Source organism: Aphelocoma coerulescens, chromosome 1, assembly GCF_041296385.1.
Source record: "Aphelocoma coerulescens isolate FSJ_1873_10779 chromosome 1, UR_Acoe_1.0, whole genome shotgun sequence".
NCBI classification, from domain to species: domain Eukaryota; kingdom Metazoa; phylum Chordata; class Aves; order Passeriformes; family Corvidae; genus Aphelocoma; species Aphelocoma coerulescens.
The window spans coordinates 32,918,654-32,938,738 of record NC_091013.1 but is presented as its reverse complement, the minus strand read 5'-3'; the positions used below and the strand labels follow the sequence as shown (position 1 = coordinate 32,938,738).

Here is a 20,085-nt window from a genome sequence, read left to right as displayed (position 1 = left end):
ACTGCTTCTGCCTCTGAAGCAGAAGCGCTGGAGCATCCTCTGTCTTTTGAGCAGGGTCAAAATTCAGCCCTAAGGCAGTGTGTGAATGGTGCAGTGAATTGGAGCTGCTTATCTCTGCAGGCCTGGACTAAAATTACTAGATCAGAAATGGGGGGCGAGGGGGGTGGAGTGGGGGGAATTTATGGGATGATCTCATTTTAGTGCACAGAAGCTTTTCGACTAACTTGCAGAAAACAAGTGTCCTAGTTTCCTCTAACTCTCCTATTCTGGTTATCTGCAGGTTACAGGTCACACTGATTTCTACCTGGGACTTTGATTCAGTATTTGCTTTGCAGTTGAAAGGGAGTTAAATCTTCTCAGTTTTGGGTTGTTTGGTTCGGGTTTTTTTGCATCCTTGTCTATCTGTTAGAGGAGAAACACACTTAGAAAACCCACACACCAAGCAGGTCACACTCAACTATTGCAATATGCTGCCTTCTGCAGGAATGAGAAACTTCCAAGAAGGACTTACGGTTACAGTCACCACAATTTTCTCAATGTGGAAATACTTTGTCAAACTACAATAATGTAAAGACAAGTTTAAAGCCAGTCCCACTCTATCACTTTTTTCTTAAATTCTGTCACAAAATCCTGGGAGACTTTAGCCTTAGACCATGGTGAAAGCAGGACCAGATTTTTCCAAGGGGAATAAATGAGTGTGCAACTCCTTGCATCCTTTGTAGAGTGCAGTCCTACAACTGTTCATATAAACCTCCCAGGTCACAGGCTTCTGCCTACCTACACAGGACATGTTCTGGATACCAGGCTAAGCTTCCTTTGCTTACAGCATAGACAGTCATCACTCAAAGTTTGGTCTTTCTCCTTGTTCCAATCTGGAACAAATCAGTTTGCTTGAAATCCGAAACTGATTTGCATCTCCATTTTGTATCTTCTTATAGCAAGGAATTGATGGGTGTGCTTGTGAATCAGCATGTTGGGAGGATTCATTTTTTTCTGGTGAAATCATAAATAATTGTTCTCCTCCACAAAGAAGAATCAACCTACGTTTCCCAAGCACTTGCAAAATGCTTTTTCCAGATCCCATTGTATAGCTCATATTTGGAAAGTTCTTAAGATCTCTGGGTATAAGAAAAACATATAAACAGAGGGTTTCTGACTTTATTTTTCATTTTCTGAGAGCTACAGTCAGAGTATCTCTTTGATACAGTTTTCAGAATATCACCATCAGGAAAGCATCCAAAGCAAAAAAAGGAAACAGGATTCCTTGCTATATGCTTTGGGGAAACACGATTTCTAATTATTCTAACAAGTTTCAAACTCAGACATCCTTCTAAGCAGTCACTATCTTAGGTCACTCAGGAAGAAAGCCTGTACCAGCTAGTAACATGCATCAAGTCCCACTGTTGCAGTTTTGGGGGATTTTTTGCACTACTGCCTATAACCAACACTCATCAGGTGAGCAGGAAAGTGCAAGACCCTCACATCACAGACACAGGGGCAGAGGGCACCACAGACCCCGGCTGTGCTAAACCCCGGACAGAGCACTCAGCAGCTGTAGGCCTGGTCTGAGCTTCGTTTGCCCCACAAGCCTTTCTGCAACAGCACTGCAGACAGAAAGAACTGATACAAGAGAGCAAATATGAACAGGAGATCAAATCACTCCCTTCCCCCTGACACCAGAACCTTAAGATGAAATGCAAAGCCAGCTTGTTTTGTTCAGCTGCCCTGTACCACACGGAGCCAAGGTTTCTCATTTCCTTAAAAAACCCAGAGCAGAAATTCAAATGCAACTGGCAACTCACCCGAAGTGGCTGGCTAAACTCATGGAAACGCAGAAGAGGAAGAAGTTTTTGATCATGATAAAGTCAGAGACCATCCCATTGTCCATTCCAGAGGAGAAGAGGAACGCAGGTGGTGGCTTTGGTGAAGGTGCAGCTGTTCACTCTGTTCTTACACTGCAACAATACAAAAAATTGATAAATTATTGCATGGACAGAGAGCAGGATAGCGGAGTTCAGCTAACACCGCATCTTTTGCTATCTGCGTTTTTCACAAACTTATCTAGGCTTATGTAAACATCAGCTGTTTATGTAAAATTGTGTATTTTCAAGGACATGTTTTACCTTCTGCTGACAGCAAACTGCAAAACAGAAAAAATTCTTTGTGGCCCAGCTTTTCCCTATATTTATCTGTGGTACAAGTAACTAAAGAAATAGCCACCATTTTCCAAATGCCAATTTCAACCCTTTACCTATTTCAACAACTTCCACATGCCTGCAAACCCAGGGCTGTGTGCAGCCTCCGCATCCTTTCCTTCCATCGCAATTTTTTCCCATTAAATACCCGGCTTCCCTTTCCAAAATCCCAGTTGAAATGCCAAGAAACACCTACTGCTTCTTGGAATTCATGCTGCTGATGCACGGCTTAGCAAAAGGAGGGTGGGTTGTTGGGGGGGGGGGGGGAAAGGGTAAAAAGTGACCTTCCTCTCAAAGGCACATAAACCTCACGCTAGCACGAAGAACGACAGTAATGTAGCTGCTCCAGCGACTGCTGCTTTTTGGATACCTGCCTCAGCGACCAGATCACCAATTTCAGCATTGTGCACTAACGTTTTCCTCTGTGCCCTATTAAAAACAAACAAAAAAAAACCAAAACCACAACAAAACCCCCCAAAAGCCAGCAAAACAAAAAACAAACAAAGCACCCAGAACCCAACAAAAACCCCAAAACAGCCCCCAGAAACACACCCAGAGAGGAATTGCCTGGATTTTCCACCTGAACCCTGTGCCCCCGTGCTACATCGCTCAGCAACTTGTTTTCCCACCCCGCCGGCGCCGCAAGGCAAAACGCCCGAACCAAAAGCCGCCCCCCGGGGCTCCCCCGCCCGGCCCGCGCTGCCCCGCACCGGGTCCCGCTCGCTCCGCACCGGGCACTGCGGGGCCGCCGCTCTCTGCCCGCAGCCCCGGCCCGCCCGCACCTGTCCGGCGACCGTCGCTCACTCGCCGCCGCCGCCCGCGCACTGCGCCCGGGGCGACGCGCACCGCTCCGCTCCGCGGAGGGTGGCACCTGCCCGCCCGTGCCCGTTCCGCCGCTCCTTCCCGTCTTCCCTCCCCAGTCCCCACGGCACTCCGGGATTGCCCCCGCCCCGCCCGCCGGCCGAAGTTTCCCGCGGCCATGTGCGCGGCGCGGGGCGCGGCGGTGCCCGCCCGTGGGGCTGACCGGGGCTCCCTGCCGCCCTCCACCTGCCCGGCCGGGCGCGGCAGCCCGGCGCTTACCAGCCGCCGGCGGGGGGACGAGGACGAGGGGGCAGTGTTTGCCCGAAAGTTGCGGAGCGGCAGCAGGAGCGGAGCGGGAGCGGCGGCGCTGCCTCCCGGCCGCTGGCAGGCGCGGCCCCGCCGCAGCGCCGCGCCCGCGCCGCCCCCGCGCGGAGCCCGCGGCCGGGAGCGCGGGGCGGTGTGCGGGGCGCGCCCGACCCTCGGGCACCCCGGCGGGGACCTCCCGGCAAGGGGCCGCTCCCGGACCCTTCGCAGCCCCGGGAGGCTTCAGCGGCTCCCCGAGCTCTCCGCACTGGTCTCCCGCGAGCAGCCCCCGCCGAGCGCCCCCGGGGCAGGGTTCCGGGCGAGCCCGGCCGGCACCGACCGTCCTCGGGGAGAGGGAGCCTCTGCCACAGCCCGGGCGTGCAGGTGTGGTGTGACCGTGGGGCAGGGGCACGGCCGAGGCTTGCCGGTATATAGGCTCGTTGCACCACACGTGTATGAGCGTACTTATGTATACACACATCCCTACATATCCAGATCTTAGCTCTACTCTTCCAGTGGACCTGGCCTAAACCATTAAATGCTGAAGTGGTAGGTTTATATCCACAACATAAACTCTCTTTTTTACATCCTCATTATTAGACATCCATAGTTTATCTATCAGTATTACAAATTCCAGGAGACCTGCAATAACTTCGAGGTATCCTTGTGATTGTGCGTGGTGCTATTCCTGAAAAATGGATGCACTGTTTCACAGCTTCAATGATAGGAGCATTACACTCGCTCTATGTTCAAGTCACATATATAATGTGCTTGCAGGTGCATTTTGAACTACGTGAAAGATGAAATGAGTTTTATATAGTCCCAGTTCCTGGGGATTCCTTGAGATGAATGCAACGTTTTGCAGCATGCGCATGTTACAGCTGATAATACATGATTTCTGTATATACTGCTGTGACTGTATTTCAAAGTAACACTCCAAACTCAGTTATTAAATTATCAGATCCAGTGAGGTAGTGTATGTCTTTCAGGCAACGTTATGGATCAATGAAGCACTAGTTTTTTCCCTGTATCCATATAAAAGCTCTATGAAATTAATACCTCCACTGAAATCAATATTAGTTCTGTAGCTCATTGCCACAGAGGGTGCTGCTCTATGTGTGCCTAGTTCCCAGTCTGCACCATCTGAGTTGAAAACTGGTCCTTAGAAATTTCAGTTTACATTTTTTCCCACCTAACAAAATCAGAAATGTTGCCCCAGGGAGAATTTTCTATGTAAACAATGAATCATTTTCCTAGTATCAATCGAGTAGCATTTTCTTGGGCAGTTCTTTGTAATTCCCCTCTTCAGCATTCCCTTGAGACTTATCAGGGATTGAATTAGACGATCTTTTAAGGTCCCTTTCAACCCAAACCGGTCTATGGTTCAATGGCTCTATCTGGTGCTTAGCTGTGTTCGAGTTTTATAGCAATGATTTATGATCTTGAATGCAGAGCCAATGACATACGTTGTTCTTCGTTGTTCCTTAGTGACTTCAATAAATATGAAGTTGTGAATGAATGTTGCTATCAGAACAGCTTTCCCAGTGCTTAAAAATATCTGAGTTAAGTAGTATGAAGCGCCAGTAGTTTCTCATGATAATGTTCTTTCCTAGGAGTGTTTAAATCATATTTTTGCAATGCATTGATTTCTAGAACAAACTATTTATATCTCTATATAGGTGATGTTGTAAAAATACGCGATCTTTAAATAATTGTACAAAAGAGATATGTAGGAATATTGGCCTAGACTTTGGTGCAAGTGGGTGACAGCTGTGTGCTTCGGCCTCTCGCTCCAGCTCCTTAACGAGCAGAACTGAGTCCCCGTTCCTCCGACTCCCTAGATCTTCTCCGCGAAGCCATATGCTGCGGATCCGCTTCTCAGCACCAAAGGGAGAAAGCGTTTAGGAGCTGGGGGAGCAGAATAGCAAGAAAATGTTTAAGGAAAGCTTAAAGAAAAATGAAAGATAAACGAGAATGATGGAATCACAGAACGGTTTGAGTTGGAAAGGGGTCTTAGACATCACCTAGTTCCAACCCCTGCCACGGGCAAGGACACCACGAAAGCGCCTTACTCGGCGAAACACTGAGCTGAGAAGTGCCGGTGTCCCGCATAGCGGTGCCACCCACGCCGCGGCGAGCCCACCCGCTCCTCCCGCCGTGCCACCGTCCCCGGGTGGGCGACCTCGGCCAGGGGCCGCTGTTCGTGCCGCGGCCGCCGGAGGGCAGCACAGCCCCACGCAAGCGGCGGCCCCGGCGGCGGGGGACGGGAGCGGGGCCAGCCGGGCACCGCTCGCTCGGTGGGCACGAACCGGGCTGGTCAGACACTGACTGCACAGGTCTGCGGGCTGGATCCCGGCAGGACAGCGGCTTTGGCCTGTGATCGCAGTTACTGCCGGCAAGAGACAGGTCGCTGCTATGAAGGCGACGGTATTGCACGTCCTCCGCTGTGTGTTTCTTCAGACACTCCCTTGTGATTCACACCCTGTTTGTATCCTCAGCCTTCTTGTCACGTTTTAAAGGATACGTTGAATTTAGTATGTGAATCAAATGCTTTCTATTAGGGTCAGGGAAATGTTTTATTTGGTTGATTGTTCTCTGTGCGGGCGTGTAGCAAAATACCAACATGGCCATTCCATACAGTGATTTTCTTTCAAATTTGGGAGAAGTTTGTGTGGTCCGTCTCTGACAGTTCTCCCTGTTTCATTAAGTAATGTTGCTTATTTGCAGAGATGAATGCATTGGAGGTCGATCGTCCTTTACATGGGACTGAAACAATAGTGCAGGCAAATTGGACTGTGGTTTGAAACTATGGCACATGCTCAGGAGCTCACTGGGAAATACACGCCAGCCCCTCACTGCAACGCTCTGTTAGAAAATGGCCTGTTTTGCCAGTAGCCAGAGGTGTCTCTATAATTGATCAGGTCATTCCTTCTTCCAGGAGAGTTACAGAGAACTCATGAAATTGCACGGAGGTGTGACATGCTGTGGGAATTGCTGCAAGTAGCCTCTTCAGAGGCATTCTCTTCTACCAAAACAATTCAATTCCATCATCTAGGTGGGGGGGGGGGGGGGGGGGGGGGACTGCCTATTCTCTTGAAGTCTTTTACCTTTGGCCTCCTAGCTAAGATTCCACAAAAGGCAGCACTTGGAACAGTGACTTTGGTGATACAAATCCTTTTCCAATAGAGAGCAGTCTGAATTCATCAATCATTGAAGGAACCCCTAATCATCAGCTAATACAGACTCAGCCACTCAGTGCAGAGACTGGATCTGAGCAAAGGGTGAAAGTCTTGTTTTCACTCCCTTCCTTACTAGTGTCTGTAAAGACTGAAGTCAAGACTCTATTGAGCCCAGGTGAGACACACCAGAGTTCTCCAGTATAAGAGAGACGTGCACATGGTGGAAAAGGTTGAGCAGAAGACCAAGAAAGTTATTAAAGGACTGGGGTGTCTCCACTATGAAGGTGAGGCAGAGAGAGCTGAGATTGTCTGGACAGGAGAAGAAAAAGCTGAGGGATCTTTATCCATGGGTGTAAATACCTGAGGGCAGGTGGCTGAAAAAGAGGGAGACAGACTTTGCTTAGTGCTACTGACTGACAGTAAGTCCTATGAGGAGCGGCTGAGGGAGCTGGGGTTGTTCAGCCTGGAGAAGAGGAGGCTCAGGGGTGACCTTATCACTCTCTACGACCCCTGAAAGGAGGCTGTAGCCAGGTGGGGGTCGGCTTCTGCTCCCGAACAACCAATGACAGGATGAGAGGAAATGACTTCAAACTGCACCAGGAAAGGTTTGGGTTGGACATCAGGAAGAATTTCTTCACAGAAAGAGTAGTTAAGTATTGGGAAGAGCCGCCCAGGGAAGTGGTGGAGTCACCATCCCTGGAGGTGTTCAAGAAACGACTGGATGTGGCATTTAGTGCCATGGCCTAATTGACAAGGTGGTGACCACTCAAAGGTTCGACTTGATGATCTTGGAGGTCTTTTCCAACCTAAATGATTCTGTGACAGGAAAAGGTATAGTGGGCACAAATTAAAAAAATTACATTCCACCTGAATACAAGAAAATAGGTTTTTACTTTGAGGGTGGTCAAACATAGGAACAGGTTGCCCAGAGAAGTTGTGAAATCTCTGTCTGTGGAGACAAAACTTGAAGGTAAATGATTCTGGGAAACCCGCTGTAGCTGACCCTGTTTGAGCAGGAGGGGGGCCTTGGTAACCTCCAGAGATGCCCTCCAGCCTCAGCCATCCTGTGATCCTGTAAGCTATGAAAACTGTGCCATCCTGTGAAACTCTCTGTTCATTTCTCCAAACCATTTCACAACTGTGTCTAGTAGTGAAATGATACAAACAACCTTGCTGATGTGAGAGGTATTAGAGTCTGATAGACTTTGAAGCATTTGGTGAAATTCTGAATGATAAGGAGGGATATTGATAGCCTTTTTTTCCCTCATGTATGCCCCCTCTATAATGCCATGAACACCATAAGACATGACCAGTTTGCTGCATTTCACTTGTCTGCTGGGCCATGCCACAGACAGAGCTGCATTTAGGACCTGATGTTTTGGTGGTTTGTTCTGTGCATCCCAGTGGCAGTAGGGAACTACTTAACTGAGTTTTTTGAAGTGTGGCTGGGGGCAGAGTAACACTGGGAAGGATTGCTCAGAGATAGAGTTGGTCCCTTTTTGTGTAGCACAGAAGACATCAGTGGAGCCACTGCCCAAAAAGGCAGATGCCTGCCTGCTGTGTTCCAGCAAAATTTCAGCTGATTGTGAGAAGCAACATATTTAGCAAGGGACACTGATGCCTCTGTGTGCTGTTTGTTGTGATTCCCCAATCTGCAGGTTCAAAGGTGTTAAAAACTTCATCTAAATCTAATCCTGATGAGGGTGCTTTCTGCACGGATTCAGTTTAGAAATGAATGAAAGGCTGCATTTTCTCTTTGGCAGTTCATCCTGTCTGCTATGGGCAGCCTTCAGTCCATTTTCACATATTAGACTAACACCCGAGCAAATGTTCAGGGTGTGCCTGAATAGTGTTGTCATGGATTTATAGAATGTCCTAAGATTCACTGTTTCTGAAAACCACTCTGGGCACCTTACAGAGGTCCCTACTCCAAGACTAGAACCCCAGATGCTGGCAGCCTTACTTCTCAAAAGTGTCTGCCAAGAAATGTAATACCTTTGTATTAGAGACTTTGCCCCATTAGACCAGCAAAATGTTTCCTAGAGATACCTCCCACACCCAAAGAAGTGGAGAACATTTCCAACATTTTTTAGCCCATTTTAAGGTTTTAATGCTCTGACTCTTGGGTCGGAGCATTAAAGCAAAGATTGTTACTTAAAGTGACATCCCTGTCTTTCTGTACCCATATAAAGGGGTTCCTTTTCCTCCAAACCCACTTTGTTGTTTGACTCCTTACAGTTCCTTTGTCCCATACCCATTCTCTCCTCCCTACAGGTTAACCCAGCTGGGGGGCTGATGGTGGGGTTCATGAGGCCTGTCACTGCCCCTGCAGTGCCTTTGCAGGGAAATGTTACACATGTTTTGACCATTTGTTTATATCAGTTCAGCTTGCCACTGAGATGGACCCTTTTCGCCTCTGCCCTGGAAAAGAGAGAATTTCCTCCACACCAGTGGATAGCAATGAAAACTCAGAGTGAAGGGTCAAACCTCCTTACAAATATTTTTCCTGTGGAAGAATTGTGGTTTTATTCACATCCTTGCTAGGTTCAGATGTGAAATCTGTTCCCTGTTCCAGCAGCCTACCAAAGTCTGCCCTTGAAAGACAAATAATGGAAGCCAAAGGGATTTACAACACATCCTGGTTCATGGTCTTAGATTTGGGAGGCAGAGGGGCTAGGTAACAAAAATCTCTCCTGCATCACACAGTCCAGAAATTTCCGTAGTACTATGAACTGTGACTTTCTGTTTTGCTTTCCTCTTGTGTTGTAAGAATGCAGGCTATTTTTTCTGGGTATCCATAAACTCCATAAAACTCTTCCATGAGTTTTATATCCCATAAACAAGGGCCTGCTGTTATCTCACCTTGAATCTTCCCCTGGTTTCTTCTCTTGTTGGCACTGTGCTTTTAGCAGAGATAAGTTTGTGGACACAAGATTTTTGCACACAAGTGAGCATCAACTCAGAAAACCCATGAGCCAGAATTTTATGACCCTATCATATATAAAATACCTTAAGTTAATTTCTTCAAAATGGTTAAATTTACTGGTTAGTATTTTAGGTAGGTAGAGTAGCAGTTATACCTACAACTGAAAAATAATGGGTCATTAGGGTAGCATTTTCCATAATCTGATGGTTTGGGTGCAAATTTACTGTAAGTAAGACACTGCATGGTGCACTCCTTGTGAGGATAGAGCACACCTTTAATGATACAGTGGAGCAAATACCCATCCAATTAAGAAAGTGCTTTGTGGAGAATAACCACAACAATTCAGCTTCATGAATATGATTCCTAAAGAAATCTTAATCAGGCTTAAACTGGAGCATGAGAGCTCTGCATCAATATTCAAGGCTTTATGCATATGCTACTGTACATCTAATTCCTTCGTAAGAGGAAGGAGAGAACAAATCTTAGAAGGAGCTACACAGAAATTCATTGAACTAAGAGGAAAGGATCAATGTTGATAAATTCTTTATTAAGCATGTATTTAAATATTCATAATGGATGGAAGGTGAGTGTACTAATGGACAATGTAGGACTATAGTAAAATAATGTATTTACTGATGTTAAGAACCAAGTATTTGAAGTTCAGAAATTAGTTAAATACAGACAAGAGGTACCAAAATCTATTTGAGATTCAGAATAAATCTGTGAATTCTATTATACATACATATGCATGTATCCCTCTCTCTCATGTTTAGGTTATAAACTCTACATATTTATGCCTATTGATACATGTATGTACATATCAACTGTCAGCTGGGTTTTGGCTGTGTAAATACTTGGATGAGATTGGATTAGCATGTTTTAGGTCATTGTGATGAGCTCAGGTCTTTTTTTGGCTGCTGTAGTTTCCGTATTTACTGCATTTCCCTGTGTTGTTTATATGAGTGCTGGGCACACTGACAGAACTCATTATTTCTGTTTCTGATCAATATAGGTAACTGTCAAAGATGCCAACAAATATTAGTATCCACTTCTGTAAAATTTCACATAAGCTTTCAAGTCGCCCTGTTCATGATTCATTACAATAATTAGCTGTTGCTACAGGAAAATACATTAATGCATACCATTTGGAAAGCTGTAGACACTACTTACATTTATTTTGGGATTTGCAATGTACTGATTTTGAGACTGAATTTATTGGCAAAGGTTAGGTGGGAATAAATGTTCTCAGCAGTTCCGAATTCCATTAAATGTGACTTCTGTTGTATAGATTCAAGTACTATAATTAATAAAATTTCAAGAAAAATTAGTTTTTAAATTGTTTTGTCTAGAATTAACTTTTGAAAGTGAACAGAGCTGTTAAAAAAAAAAAAAAGGAAATGACCTGACAGTGCCTTGTTTTGGAAAAGATATTGATTTCAAAATATTTACAGGATGTTAAATATTAATGATTGAACTATAGCAACCATTATAATATACCACATGAATGCAGGTGCTGCCAGTCCTACAGCTTTGTAGGAAATTACTTTTTCAGTCCCAGTGCAGTAGAATTCAGAAACATAAAAATAGTAACATATATTATGTATATCATTCAGTAAGCCAGATTTTCATGCAGTATAAATTGGCCAAGTGAAGGGCAGCAGAACTACACCCATACATCAGCTGAGGTTATGCCTGGAGTGTGACCCAGTAATTATGACTCAGTCAATGAGAGTTTGTTTGAATCTGAAGAATGAGATTTGGCACAAATATTAAATAGAGGCTTTCTTTTTTTTTTTCATCACAAATTTATTCAATGAAAAATGCAGGTGGCTTGCTCACAAAACAACTGCAGTGCAGGCTCAAATTTGCCAATTTGTATTAGTCGATAGAAAAAAGTAGACTAAAACACCAGAGTTAATCAGCATTTTGGTTTTAATATTTCTGAAAACTCAGTGGGATGGAAGAGGAGGCTATAATTGCAGAAAGACTTAAGAACAGCTGGGAGGAGCTATCATATAACCCATGCTTTGGACATTCTCTTGCGCTGTGAGAAAGTCAAATTAACTCTTTGCTGTGGGCAGTCATTTTCTTTTTGGACTTTGGGAATTTTTTGAGGGTTTTCCTTGTTCTCTCCTCTTAGAGTGTTCCAGTTTTACAGAGGTGATTGAGTGTTGAGCATATTTAGGATGGAGCAGATTCAAGTTCATTCCTAGGTGCAGAGTGTTTTTCTTGACAGCTTGTGCTGTACTGGAGGGACAGGGATGCACATCTATTGTGTCTGGTCCTTCTTTAAAGTCCACAACAACTCTATTGGCTGCATATTTATGAGAAAGAAGACTGTTTGCTTAAGTAACATAAACTGGATTTATTGCCATGCCTTTCATCTTCAGCAGCTGAAAACTAGAGGATTAGTTTGGGGCTATATACTTGGAATGGATCACAGACTGCTGGTCAGTTTCTGTGAGAAACTTTACCTGCTTATCTCAATAGATCACTTGCAGATGCAAGGAGCTAACAGCCATGTTAATTTTAGCAGCCAAAAAGTGGGAATGGTCAATGAGCACAGCATCTCAGTTGCACAGAAGAGATCAAAAGAGTAGCTTCAAAGAGAAAACAGTGACTTAAATAAAACATGACCACTAGAATGACTGAAGTTTGATCTACTGGTGTTTTCCCAGTTTACTAAAAAGAACAAAACAAAAGCTGTCAAATGTTAATCAGATGCTTTTTGTGTCGAGTTCTGGGGCAGCATCCTGGATATGTCCAAGACAGCAGGAGGGAATGAGTTTCAGGTGAAGAATCCAAGAAGAGAAATTAGGCCTGTGTCATGTTTCTTTTAACACACTCTGGTCGGATCTGTCTTTTATCTCAGCCCTTTGTGCCTCACATTGGGTGTCCAAAAGGCCTCTCACGATTTAAGCCCCCTTCCCAAACCCAGGTCAGCCCCCCTTAGGGTAACTCCCCTAGCTTATATGCCACTCATGACATTCTATGGTGTGGAATATTCCTTTGGTCAGTTTGGGCCATCTGTCCCAGCTATGCTCCCTTGCAATTTCTTTTGTGTACCTCATCACTGGCAGAGCATGAGACAAGGAAAATGTCCCTGACTTAGGATAAAAACAACTTAGCAAAAAACCAAAACATCAGTGTGTTATCAACACCGTTCTCATTCCAAATACACAGCACAGCACTGTAACAGCTACTGAGAAGAAATTCTACCTTTGCTGAAGCCAGGAGAGCCTGTCAGTTAGTTTTTCACTCTTAACTGTGTTTCATCATAAAGTGCCATTTTTTGGAAATCAGATTATGGTGCTTTTATCACAGCTTTTTGAGTTCCAGCATTTACATCATGGAAAAATAAATTACCCACCCTGGAACCACCAGCAGCCTGGTAGCTAAGGCATTCATCCAGGTTTGGGTGAGCCCTTTCGTAAGCACTGGACTGAAGTATTAGTCTCAATGTGAAGATAACTCCGAAATTCTGGCAGCTGACCTTTAACTGTATGTCTTATTTTATGGATGACCAGCTTGGGCTGCCCAAGGCTTATAGAGCACTTGAAATGGTAGACAAAGTTGGTGAGAGCCGTGGTTTCTCAGCACCTCTGGATGCAAGGCAGTGCAATCTCCAGTAAAGTGCTCAGGGTTGCAGGCCATGAATTTTAATCCTTACTCTGCCGCTAATTCACTGTGTAGCTCCAGGCAAGTCCCTATCTCTTCAGCTGTAAAATGGGAATAATAATAATGGTTTCCTATCTTTCGGCAGCGATAAATTCGTCTGTGTTCTTGAGGCATGCAAATACTACAGTGATGAGTGGCCCAGAAAAGACGGTGAAAAAATGAATAATTCTGTATTTACAACAGGCTTTGGGTGTGCAGTAAATAAGGCACTGCTAATTGGCTGGTGAAGATTACTTTTCTAAGTAGCTGCTTATTCAGTAGGTGCTGTGTAATCAGTACCTACTTATCCTGTGTAATGAATGATAAAGGGTTCCTTGGGGGAAAAAAGGGAGGTAAAGACAGATTTCAAGAAAATCTTAATACTGATTTACAGGAAAGTACAGTTACGATTTCATCATCCATTTAGGTTCTAGTGTTCTTCAATTCCAAAGCTCTTGATTTTTGGCAGACATCATAATTTTCTTCTGAGAGAATTGTCATCTGTGCAGGCACATGTTTAGGTGTAGTGACCTGCCCCCTGCCATAAGAGAGCGAGGATGCGTTACTCAAAAAATGACATTGTGGCTATGGACATGTATCATTCTTCATGTGCAATTATTTCTGTCTGAAAAACAGGAAAAACTATCTAACGTGGTTTTTTGGTTTTTGGTTGGTTTTTTTTTTGTTTGTTTGTTTTTTAATAGCTGTTGTGGTCTCACCATTATATTCACGTTCTTATATTGCATTTTTCTGAGTTCTAAGATTAGTTTCAAGGTAGGTGACTTGTACAATACAGTGCCTTTCTCTTTGTATACAAATAAAATTCCCCATAAGGGGTCCTCTCTTAACAAATGAATTTCTGCTGTTGAAAGAAGCAAGAAAAACAATGAAGGCCACTGTACATGGTGGAACGCTAACACTTCAAACTTTGGTAATCTGAGCATGTTTATCCTACAGTTTAACTGCTTATTAGACCATTGCCATCACATCTGTTAAAAGCATGTGCAATCTGCAAAACAAGCTGCCAAACATCCCTTTTCAATTACATTGTTCAGAGGTCTCTGTGTTATCTTTCTGGCTGGGTAGATGAGGGAGAAGAAGTGCCTGTTGTCTCCCTTATCTTTAGCAAGGCTTTTGACACTGTCTCCCATAAGAACCTCACAGGTAAGCTCAGAAAGTGTGGGTTAGATGAGTGCACAGTGAGAATGAGCACACAGTGAGATGAGCACATGGATTGACAATGGGATGAAAGGCAGAGCTCAGAAGGTTGTGACCAGTGGCATTGAGTCTGTTTGTAGACCTGCACAAGCAGTGTTCCCCAGAACTCAGCACTGGGACCAGTCTTGGTCAACTGATTCATCAGTGACCTGGATGAAGGGATAGAGTGTGCCCTCAGCAAGTTTGCTAATGATACAAGACAGGGAGGGATGAGTGACACACCAGAAGGCTCTTCTGCCACTCAGTGAGACTTGGACAGGCTGGAGAGTTGGGCAGAGAGGAACCTAATGAAGTCCAACAAAGGCAAATGCAGGGTCCTGCACCAGGGGAGGAACAGCCCTGGGCAGCAGCACAGGCTGGGGCTGACCTGCTGGAAAGCAGCTCTGCAAAGAAGGGCCTGGGGGTCCTGGTGGACAACAAGCTGTCCATGAGCCAACAGTGGGGCCAAGAAGGCCAATAGTGTCCTGGGATGCATTAGGAATAGTGAGGCCAGCAGGTCAAGAGAGGTGATCCTCATCCTCTAATCAATCCCAGTGAGGCAGCATCAGTATTACTGTGTCCAGTTCTGGACTTCCACATTCAAGAAATAGAAGGAACTACTTGACACAGTCCAGTGAAGGGCTATGAAGATAATTAGGGAATAGATCATCTCTCTTATGAGGAAAGGCTGAGGGGTCTGGGACTGTTTAACCTGCAGAAAAATGAGAGGGTATCTTACTGATGAAAACAAATTGACATTTGTATTGATAATACAAGTGTCTTAAGGCTGGGTGCCAAGAGGATGGGTCCAGACACTTGTCAGTGATGTCCAGCAACAGGACAAGAGCCATTGGGCCCAAATGGAAACACAGGAAGTCCTCTCTGAGTATGAGAAAAAAGTCTTTACTTTGAGGGTGACAGAGCACTAGAACAGATTGCCTAGATTGTACAGTCTCCTTCTGAGGAGATGTTCAAACCTGCCTGAATGCAATCTTGTTCAACATGCTCTAGGTGGACCTGCTTTAGCAGGGGGCTTAAACTAGACAATTTCCAGAGGTACTTTCCAACCACAACCATTCTGCAGTTCTGCAATTCTCTATTTTGTACTTGTGTATATGATGTGTTAGTGCAGCAGTCCCCCAATGGGTCTCCTTTGAGTATAGTTTTGAGTCATACTTACTTTTCTCTATAGAAGAAAATCTATGCTCTGCCAGGACAGAGTGTGCATAGATTTGTTAGTCTGATCTGCACCCCATTTGGTGGTGCTATATTTAAAATTAGGACATATCAAATTAGAATCGTGATATTTGCAGTAGTCTTGATATAACAGGAAATCATCCACTGCATAACACTTACAGCCCTTCAGTGTATCTAATAAAGGAGCATGTTTTATTGTAATCTAGCTCTACACATTTCTAAACATTTACTTGATGTTCTTATCTGTGATATTTAAGATCTATTTGAAATAATAAGAATACACTGCATAAAACAATGTACTATATGTCCTCAAAGGATATTTAAATTTATATCTTAAAATACTTTTTCTCTTGCTGCTTATACTGAAAACCTTCACAAGCAAGTATTTTGGAGAAAATTATTTCCATAAGTGTTTCTTTATAGGCCCTGATCTTATGACCTACACACATAATTCACTCTAGGCATGTGAATTTTTGGCAACTGAACCTACATGCAAAATTACAGCAGTGATTAACTCAGTGGAAACATATTTGCAACACTTTGTCCTTTAGGTTTTTACTTTTCACTTAACGAATGGTGCTGCCAGCTATGAGCAGGATATAAACAATAGGCACAGAATTATTGTTAGGGATGGCTGTTACCTCTGGTCACTTATGAATTAAACATCTGCTCTCTCACATTGAAAACATTTTTAAAATAGTTTGCATATAAAAAGGAAGACTGTAAAAGAGATTTCAGTGAAGAAATCTTCAGCGTGTTGTGAGCATGGCAGCCTTGCTGCTCAGTAAAACTTTGCCAAAAGTACATCACTCTTTGCATTGTTGTCTGAAGGAATCTGATGGCCTAAATTTCATTTAGTATCTTTTGCTTAGTGTTTGCTGTTGGGTATGTCTACACCTTCAGAGGCGCCTAGATATTCGAAAACATGGCAAAGTAAATGGAATGTGGATTATTTGAATGTGAATTTTCATGTGGGTTCCCACATGAAAGAGAAGCCAAAAATGTCCTTTTACTTTAGCTGCTGATGAGCTCATTGGAAAAAGTCTCCTACCATGCTCTCCCATGAAAATTGTGGCCACTGAAATAATGCTACTGTTGAAAAGTACGAGATGAACACAATTGCAACAAGTAGAATTTCAGCAGGGACTGTGCTAAATGCAAAGAATTCAGTCTAGAGAATAGAGATTGTAACCTGGCTGTACTTGGAGTTAAACATAAAACTCTCATCTTCCTGGAATAGGACCCTGATGCTTGTAATCAAAACCAAATTGAAACACTGATGTCTGTTTCTTGGTGTCAGGGAAAGAGATTAAGGGGAAGGAGAGATCACTGTCATCTTTCATATCACAGAATATACTTTGAAAAGGTCAGAGTGACACCAGGGAAAAACCTGAATGAAGAAAGAACGTACCATCTACCAGTACTTCAGCACCAGATGCAATGTGGAGCTGCGAGCAGCACCACAAGCAAGGTTATAATAAAAAAGATGTCTTAACAGAATCTGTGGTGGCCAGCAGCAACTATGCAATTGTGGCTTATTTAACCAGTTATGACTGCACACAGGTTTACATTTTAAAGGCAAGAATTAAGTGTGGAAAGGAGCTTGATGCTGTAAGTTTTGCTGTGTAACTGTTTTCGTTGAGATGCATGGAGACACTTGAGTGTGTTTGGAAGGCCAGACCTAGGTGACAGCATGAAAACCTGAGCAATGCTCCATATTATATTAATAGCCTGAATCATTCAGAAGATTTCCTATCTTTAAAAAAAAAACAACCAAACAAACAAGAAAGCAGACATGACTGCTGCTACATTGCTGTTAGGCCTTCAGATGCCTACATAAATAATGACAGCCTTCCCTGTCATTCTCTCTCCTGCATGTAGGCACTCCATGGTATTGGTAACTTTACTAATGTGCGTAATTTCATTTCAGTCTTATTTTTAATTATTATCATCCTCACATTTTTTTCTTAAATGTATTTCTCCAGTGGCTAAAAGATTAATGATTACCCTCCCATTAGGGAGGAACAAAAAGACAGCTTCGGCATTATTTATTTATTATTCTTTTTCTTAGCTGGAAATTGAATTATCTACTCCCTATTTAAGATCCTTCTAGTGAAAATGTCACTTACCATGAACGAAATGCTCTTTAATAGCAGCAGTACATATGTTCTTTAATAGTAACAGGACATAGCTAGCTAGCAGAGCAGAATAAGAGAAGAGAACAAAAAGCAAGCTTGGGTGTAGAACTCTGCACATCTACACATGGAAATAGATAAGAACCTTACAAGAAGACATGGGTTAATACTCTGTGCCCAGAAATGTGGTCAAGTCTTTCTCAGTGACACTCCTAAAGGGTGGGATACCATCCAGAGGGACCTGGACAAGCTCTGGGAGTGGGTCCATGGGAACGTAATGAGCTTCAGCAAGGCCAAGTGTAAGGTGATGTACCTGGGTCAGGGCAACCCCTGGTAACAATACGGGCTGTGGGATGAAAGGATCAAGAGCAGCCTTGATTCTCCAGCCCTGCCAAGGAGGACTTGTGGATGCTGGTGGATGAGAGGCTGGACATGAGCCAGCAGTGTTCACTTCTAGTCCAGAAAACCAAATGTATCCTGGGCTGCATCAAAAGCAGCGTGGCCAGCAGGGTGAGGGAGGGGACTCTACCTCTCTATGGAGTGCTGTATCCAGTTCTCGGGTCCCCAGCACAGGAAAGGTATGGACCCATTGGAGCAGATTGAGAAGAGGTTACAAAAATGATCAGAGGGCTGGAGTCCCTCTCCTATGAAGACAAGCTGGAAGAGTTGGGACTGTTCAGCTTGAAGAAGAGAAGGCTCCAGGGAGAACTCATTGTGGCCGTTAGGAGTGTCACTGAGAAAGATGTTACCACATTGCTGAGGGTACACTGAGGATTAACCCATCTGTTCTTGTAAGGTTGTCTGTCCTAGATGTTAGATGAATTTTTTGGTAAAATCTTCTGACTTCTGTTAATCAATATATGAAATAACTGCCCTAAAATATCCCATGCCGCCCACGTTATAAAGATTTCTTCTTATCTAATTCTAGGGAAAATTATCCAGAATTATCAGAATATTCTAAGGAAAATTACTCCTGTTAGCAGATGGTACATCAAGATCCAAAGATTATTTGAGTTCCCCAGAGTGCAGGCTAACCAAATTATTTACGGTGGTTGGTAGATGCTGCTATCCAGTACCACAGTATGGTGGGTGTCTTTTCAATGAAAAAACAAAGTAAATTTGTTGATCCATTGAATTTATTAGCAAAATGACTCCTGAATTCATGCTATGCCATCATGCAGTCTCCTCCACGTTGTCTTTCCTGAAGTCTGGATTTATGCAAGTATTTTAGCTCTTTCTATCTCTCTGAGCTGCATGCATGAAACCAAGATTTGCACCGTATTTTCTTTAAATTGGGATATCACCAGCTCCCTATGTTTGCATTCCAGCTTCCTATGCAGAAACGGCCAGAGTACTCAAGCAATTCCCATCGTCCTCACCACAATTTTCTGTATCTTCATACTTTAGCATGCTTCTAATCACTGAAGTGTTAGGCAGAAATTCAGGGCTAAGTGACCACTCAGAGGCTGCATGCAGCAGAGTTGTACTCTGGCATTTAATACTTTTTGGAGAACAATACGAGAAGATTTGGGGCCTGGCATGCCCCCAGATTCAGCAATGTGTCCTATGACATTGTGTAGGCTCCAGCTTTCTGGTCTTAGGGGAGCAGTATTAAGGAGAATTCCTGGTTTAATCTGGGGTGTTCTTTGACTATCAACAGATGAAGTCACATAAGACTTAAAAACAGTTCCACTCTCATGTGGATAAAACAACAGACACTCTGGTTTTATCACAGTTTAAAGCTGGTGGAAATCTCAAGCACTTTTATTCATTCATAAGCATCCACAAGAGATATTTCCCAAGGGAAGGTTTGACCTAATGCTAGCCAGCCCTTGGGACAAGGAGGGTGACTGCAACATGTGAGGTGTGTGTGTATGTGTGGGGGCACATGCACACCTGTGTGTCTGCTCCCACACTCTTTCAAGGTGGTCCTGCATGTTACCGAGGACTGTGTCAGCATTGCACTCCCATTCCTGGCCTATCAACCATCCTTCAAGATGGGAAAATAAAACCTAGCCATCTTCCACACTGGCCAAACCCCTCGAAAAGGACATGCCTGAGAAAGGTGCAGCATCTGGCACGTCTGCCATGTCCAATGGAGCTCCAGAGCTCCCAGTGGGCTGTGCAGCTTGCCATAACCTCCAGAGGATGCATGTTTGTGTGAGGCACAATCTGGCCCATCATTTCATATAATCCCCTTAATTTAGCAGAAAAATAGTTAGTTGTTACTTAGAAAAATACTATCTTTTTCTAAGTATTACTGCTTTTTATTTATTTTTCACAGTGGATTGTGTGCATAAGTGTCAATGAAAACAGATCAGAAAGAAATTACTAAAAGGAAAAAAAAATTCTGTTACAAGAGCTAGATTCTTCTTTCCAGAAGGGCAACTGGAAAATATGCTAGAATGTACCACATGGAAATGTAGAAGCTGTCAGCTCCCTCATTTCCTCTTTCCATCTAGTATTAATTACTGTGGACTTGCAGCAATTACACT

General features: G+C 43.9%; 2 protein-coding genes across 2 annotated transcripts in view; one reads left to right on the top strand and one right to left on the bottom strand.

Moving 5' to 3' along the window:
- The window catches only part of GABRA5 (gamma-aminobutyric acid type A receptor subunit alpha5), a 55,632-nt gene extending 52,281 nt beyond the window's left edge, over window positions 1-3,351 (bottom strand). Inside the window, exons 1-2 of the mRNA XM_069006191.1 lie at window positions 3,276-3,351; window positions 1,803-1,955 (exon numbers count right to left, since the gene is read on the bottom strand). Of these exons, the coding sequence (XP_068862292.1) occupies window positions 1,803-1,888 (86 nt within the window). The 5' untranslated portion in view covers window positions 1,889-1,955; window positions 3,276-3,351. The remainder of the gene's footprint in view (window positions 1-1,802; window positions 1,956-3,275) is intronic.
- The window catches only part of GABRB3 (gamma-aminobutyric acid type A receptor subunit beta3), a 196,113-nt gene that overhangs the window by 44,960 nt on the left and 131,068 nt on the right, over window positions 1-20,085 (top strand). The window lies entirely within an intron of this gene.